The 6687-nt window shown below is 37.6% G+C and overlaps 1 protein-coding gene across 1 annotated transcript in view; it reads left to right on the forward strand.

The window, feature by feature from the left end:
* CEP192 (centrosomal protein 192kDa) overlaps positions 1 to 6687 on the forward strand; it is a 250033-nt gene that overhangs the window by 69827 nt on the left and 173519 nt on the right. Inside the window, 1 exon segment of the mRNA XM_006902756.1 lies at positions 882 to 946. Within this exon segment, the coding sequence (XP_006902818.1) occupies positions 882 to 946 (65 nt within the window).

Consider the following 6687-nt stretch of genomic DNA (forward strand, 5'->3'; position numbering starts at 1 on the left):
TAATTGTCTTTTTGTGACTGACATATAATTTATTATAGATTCATTCTTGTGTGCAATATTTTACAAATTATGTGAATGTACCTAGTTTCTTTAGCCATTCATTCATCTGTTGATGAACAATTGGGTTGTTTCCATCCCTTTGCTGTTGTAAATAATGCCAGTATTTTGTTTATTTTGTTTACTCTTGGTGAAAGCAGATGGTCGTGGTCTCTTTCCTATGGACTTACTGAGTAGGTTTGAAAGACCACCTTTTCATTCAGTAGCCAGGTTTTTACTGTCACATATCTATCGTTCCTTCTTCCTCTGTTGTAAAGTCTTAAATCCAGAACCTTGCCAATTGCACATAACAACCTCAGCGTTCATACAAATAGGGGGTGTTTCCTATTTCTTAGTAGGAACTTTAAAGACAGCATTTGAGCTGTTCTTCTTTGCCCAGACAAGGGGTTCCCTTTGTTTGTGAAACTTACACAGGTCTGGGTCTACAGAATGATTAACCACCTCAGTACACATTTTAGTGAAGAGCGTTTGGGGGCTTAACCTTGGTGATGGCTCCTGAGTACCATGACTTAGGTGCTGTCCATGAGGTGATCCTAATTTGAAGCTTTTTTAAAAGAGAAGCTTAAGTTTAAAAACCTCTTATACGTTAGTTAGTGATGGAATAAATTAAATAGGATGTTCATACCAAAGGTTTGACAAATGCAAGCATGAGTACTTAACAGTATGAATGTATAGGTTATCTGAGTTGAAGTTTTCATATCCGACATTTTATTACTTCTGTGTCCTTAGTAGATAATTGTCTTTACTTGCTAAGTCTTATTTGTTTACTAGTGTTTAGTTAGATATTATGTGATGTAATTACATAAACTTTTTTCCTTTTTAAGCTGAAGCATTGGCTTTGATTGCACAAGATGAAAAAGAATTTAATGAAGAACATCAGTTTATGCAGGTTTGTAATTATTTGCTTTAAGCAATTTTTCAAAAGTTTTTTTAAAAAAATACTTAGCTTAAAAGTAGGCAAAATAATTTTTTCTTAACTACCATGTAATTAATATAGAATTATTTCTTAGATTTCTCATGTTTAAGCAATTTCTCTTTTTTATATCACAACGTCTAAATTTTCATTGGGGACTATTGTGATACCAGAACTAGATGGTGTCTCGTTGCCACAGCTGACCACTCTAGAAGGAACTATGAAGGTCTTCTATAGAGTGAGAGAGAATTTGGAAATCATAGAGACTTTTTGGACTGATAGAGAGGGGTGGAACTCCTGGGCATGAGTCACTCTTTAGATCTGAGATTGAACCACGTGGCTGAAATTTCATCCAGACAACTGATGGGCCTCTAGGATGAATAATAACAACACCTGGAAAGTATACTTAAAGCAATAGTTTAAGATCAGAAGAACACCATTTAGGGATAAAGCTTAGAAGGTGGGGAGAAAAGACAAAAGTAAAGTAGGAAAAGGTATAAATTCTTGGGGCATAATCTATAGTGTGTTTTGCTGCTAGCAAAAGACTCTGTTTCTCTATTGTACTTTCCCAGTGGCTCCACAGGGGAAAGATGGAAAATCTCCTCCTTTTAAGCTTTACCACTTGAAATCCAAGTGGAGGATTGCTGTAGCTGGAGCCGACTTGACTGCACTGAGTAAACACAAGAAGGGTTGGGCACAGTCTGTTAAATATGTGGGGTTATAACTAAGGCTTCCACTCAATATATGTATTTATCGTTGAATGAAAAACCAGTTTGCTGGGGACTTCCAAGAAGGATGGCATACAAGACCTAAAAATAGGAAAACGGGTCTCCAAGTGATGATAGCTGCAAAACAAAAAGAGAGAATAAGAAGTGTAGTTACAGAATTTTTAATAGCGAGAAAGTCCAGGTGATTTCATTATAAAGTGAACTGTTCCTTAATAAACTAGATAATCCCAAAATAAGTTAGTAAACCACTTTTATTAAAATGACAAAAAGGAAAACCATGACTCAGTAAACATTACAACAGCAGCAACAAAGAAAATAAGAAAAATCTTAAAATGAATTTAGGACGTAAAAGCAGACTGAGCAAAGAAATCAGCAACACCGCCAAAAAGAACATAGCAATATGACAGACTCATCAGTCAATGTGAGTAGAATATGAGTAAACTAAGTGCACCTGGTGTACAAGTTGCCATCCCGCGGTCACTTGTGGTTGCTGTGAGGCTGAACACTGTGACACGGATGTGTCAAATGCATTAATGGTTGGCTACAATGTAGACTGAGAGTGGGGTGGAGCTCCCCGATTGAACAAGCGTGGAAGGAGGAGTGGCGTCCACTACCATAATAGCTTGCCTCGGAAACCCTATGAACTTGGAGAGAGTATGAAAGGCACCCAAGCATCAAGGACTCTCCTTCACAGGGTTGCTATGAGTCGCCTGCGACTCGACGGCACTTAACAACAACAACAACAACAAGTGCACCAGTTAAGAGAGAAAGAAGAGCAGAATGGATATGAAAATGACCCAAAAATAGGCTATCTGCAAGAGCTACACTTCAGACATAAGAGAAAAGATTGGCTAAAAACCAAAAGATGAGTTAAAAAATACCAAGCAAATGAATAAAGAGCAGGAGTCACAATATTAATTTCTGATAAAATAGGCTTCAACACAAAAGAAGCATAAGAAGCACGATAGAGCATTGTCTGATGATGGAATAGTAAAGTGAACAAGAGGATATAACTCTAATGTTTATTAAAACGTTGAAAGAGCTAAAAGATATGCATCAAACTTCAGTGATTTTATAAAGAGAAATAAACATCTCCATAATAACAGTAAGATTTCAGAATATTACTCCTGCTGAAGACTAGAACAGCTATAAAGAAACTAAGCAGAGGATGCAGAACTAACCAACTTGATTTTGTAGACATGTATAAAACAGTCCACCCCTATAAAACAGTCCACCCCACAATAGCACAGTATACATTCTCCAGTGCACATGGAACATACCTCAGATTAGCCTCAGTAAATTAAGATACACTTAAATATTACATACAAAGAATCTTCTGAGATCACTTTGTTGGAAAATAAGATCAGAAGGAGATTTGGGGGTGGGGGGAAGAAATCAAGTATGTGGAAACAAACAACATTCTGTTTGAACACAGCTAGGTAAAAGAAATAGAAAAGAAATTTAAAAATTTCTTGAAGCAAATGTCAGTGAAAGTAAAACATACCAAAATCTTTGGGTCACAACACAAGCAGTACTCTGAAGTAAGTTTACAGAAATAATCAAAAGAAAGAACCAAACTCGTCTTTGTGTTCCCATATATCTGACAGTTAAAGCAACAAGCAAAGCCTACAGTCTCTAGAAGAAAGGGCATACTATAAGCTAGTACAGAAATAAGTGAAACAGAAAAATGGTAGAAAGAATTAGCAAGCCTATAATTTGTTCTAGGAAAGGATTAATAAAGTTGAAAAGTCCTTGGCAAATTTAACAAAGGAAAAGATGGAGAGGGCAAGAATAACAGGGGTGAGGGTAAAAAGCTTAATAATACTTTGAAGAATTATGCTCTTAAAAAAATATAAAACCTGGGGAAATAAAATATTCTTAGAGACTCACTCTACCATAACAAACATAAGTAAAAAGTAGAAAATTTAAATAGATTTATAAAAAAATATGAAATTCAGTGTTTGCTTCAGTTGCACATATACTAAAATTGGAATGATAGATTAGCATGGCCTCTGAGCAAGGATTCCATGTGAATTCGTGAAGCATTCCCTATTTTTTTTTAATTGTAATAAGTAATAAAATCACTCAGGCCCTCCCCACCAATTAAAAAAAACACAATCCTGACCAGGACAGCCCACTGGTGAATCTCATCAGACCTTCAGAGAAGCACTGACGTCAATTCTACTAATCCTATTTCAGGTACAGAAAAAGAGGGAATACTCCTGAACTCATTCTGTGAAACCATGCAAGGACAAAGACATGTAAAGACATTAAAAAAAAAAAATAAATTTTATACCAGTATCTCCTATGAACACACACAGGAAAATGGTCAGAGTCCTAGCCTATAGCACTTAACACCATATTAAAAAGAATTCTTCCTTATCAAGTGGGGTTCATGCCAGTATGTAAGGATGGTTCAACATTAGGAAAAACAATGTACGTAATCTAGCACGTCAATACAAAGGAAAAGAACCTGATCATCACTTGATACAGAAAAAGCATTTGACAAAATTCAACACAAGTTTCTTGTTTTAAGAAAACTTAACAAAATAGAAATAGTAGAGAAATTCCTCATTGTAATTATAAGCAAAATCAGCAATGAGCATTAGTGTCCATGAAGGAAGATTGAAGATATTCCCTTTATGAATGGGAACCAGACAAAGCTGCTCTTTGTCAACACTAATTCAGTATCGAATTAGAAGTCCTACCTAGAGCAATAAGGTAAGAAATAGCAGTAAAAGCTAAAATAGGTAAAAAAGTGAAACTATTTCTTTTGCAGATGATATAATCTTATGTACTGAAAATCTCATTCAAAGAGTTAAAATCCATTAACTTGAGAAGCGGCATCCTCTTTAACAAAAGGTGCTGATAAAAAGGGATCTCTATTTTCTGAAACTTGAAACAAGGTCTATACCTCACACCATATTAAAAAACTGACTTAAAATACATCAAGGACCTCAGCAAATTAGAATGCTAGAAAGGTTAAACCAGGCTGCTCCTTGGAGGCAAGGATTCTGAGGCTTCACCTGACATCCTTTGGACATGTTGTAAGGAGGGAGAGGTCCTTGGAGAGGAACATCATGCTTGGGAGGGTGGAGGGACAGCACAGAAGGGGAAGACCCTCTATGAGGTGGATTGATTCAGTGACTGGGGTAATCAGGATGGTTGTGTCAGAGGCAGTGCGATTGGCACAGCATAGAGCAGGGTTTAGGGCTGTTGTACATAAGGTCGCTATGAGTCACAAGTGACTTGACGGCACAACAACAACAACAACAGCTTATGGCATAAATAGACTATCAGACTAAAAATGCACAATAAACAGTGAATAAGCTAGATCATTGGCATCTCCTAGAGGTTAAGTTCTCCAAAAGAATAGAAGGAGAACCTACAGATTTAACAAAAAACTTTGAAAATTATACATCTGACAAGGGACTTGACTCATCTCTAAAATTTATTGTTTTAGTTCTGTGCCATCGAATTGACTGAGACTCTGTACAGCTGCTTTGAAGCGTGCCCTGTCCTAAGCGAGTCTTACTGACTCAGATACACCAACCCCCATTGCCCTAGTTAATGTATCAATCCAGCTCATCTGGGGTCTTCCTCTGTTCACTGTCCCTGTACCCTTCCGAGTATTATGTCCTAACAGGGCCTTCCTGGCCACATGCCTAAAGTATGTGAGGTGGAGCTTCAAAATCCTAAACTCCAGGGAGAAACTTGGTTTCAGCCTCTCCAAGACAGACTTGTGTGTTTTCTTGGTAGTCCATGGTATGTTCTAGACTCTTCTCCAGCACCACAATTCAGAGCCATTGATACTTCTGTCACCCTTAGTCATTCTCCAGCTCTCGGATTCATAGCAAGTAATTATGAAGACCATGGCCTGGATCGTGTGCACCTTTGTCTTTAGACTGACATCGTTTCTTCTCAATACTCTGGAAAGGTCTCTGACAACAGATTTACCTAATATAATTTTCTTTTTCATTTCCTGATTCTGGTGCCAAAAGTGTTGATGGTGGAGCCAAGTAAACTGTAATTGTTAACAACTTCAGTCTCTTCTCCATTTATCATGGTGCTGCCAATTGGCCCAGTGGTGAGAATCTTTATCTTCTTGATGTTGAGCTTCAACCCATATTGAAGAATATAGTCCTTGACCTTCTGCAGCAAGCGTTTCCAGTTACAAGCAAGCAAGTTGTGTCATCTGTATAACGTAGGTTGATAAGTCTTCCTCCAAATCCTGATTCTGCCTCATAACGCCCACCTTCCTGAATGATCTGCATGTAGATTGAAATGGGTATGGTGACAGGACACATCCCTGATACCCTCTTCATGATTTTGAACCATGCAGTGTTTCCTTGGTCTGTTCTAAGGAGTTCTTCCTGGTCCAAGTGTTCTGATATTCCCATTATCCCCAAGGTTAGCCACAGTTTGTTGTGATCCACACAGTCAAATGTCTTTCCATAGTCAATGAAATGGTAGTGTACCTCTGATACTCTACTTACTTTCTGCCAAGATCCTTCTGACATTGGTGATAATGTCTCTCCTTGTCACAACCTCTTCTAAACCCACCTTGTATTTCTGGTAGTTTTCTGTCATTGTACTGTTGCAGTCGTTTTTGGATAATCTTTAGCAGGATTTTGGTTGCATGTGATATGAAAATGTATGATAATTTCCATACTCTGTCGGGTCACCTTTCTTTGGAATGGGAATTGGCTAGGTCATTGTCCTCCAGATTTCTTGGCACAACCTGGTGAGCACATCCAGGGCAGCATCTGTTTGTTGAAACAGGTCAATTGGTATTCGGTCAGTTCCTAGGACTTTATTTTTTGCCAAGTCCTTCAGAGTAGCCTGATCTTCCTCCTTCATCACCATTGCCCCTTGATCATATGTTGTTTCTTGAAATTCTTCTGAGCCAGCCGATTTTTTGAAATTATTGTTAAATTTTATTAGTTTTAATGAACATTTACAGAGATTTTGGGTTCTCATTCATTCATT

This window comes from Elephantulus edwardii, unplaced genomic scaffold (assembly GCF_000299155.1).
Source record: "Elephantulus edwardii isolate Elephantulus edwardi_28Jun2011 unplaced genomic scaffold, EleEdw1.0 scaffold00446, whole genome shotgun sequence".
NCBI classification, from domain to species: domain Eukaryota; kingdom Metazoa; phylum Chordata; class Mammalia; order Macroscelidea; family Macroscelididae; genus Elephantulus; species Elephantulus edwardii.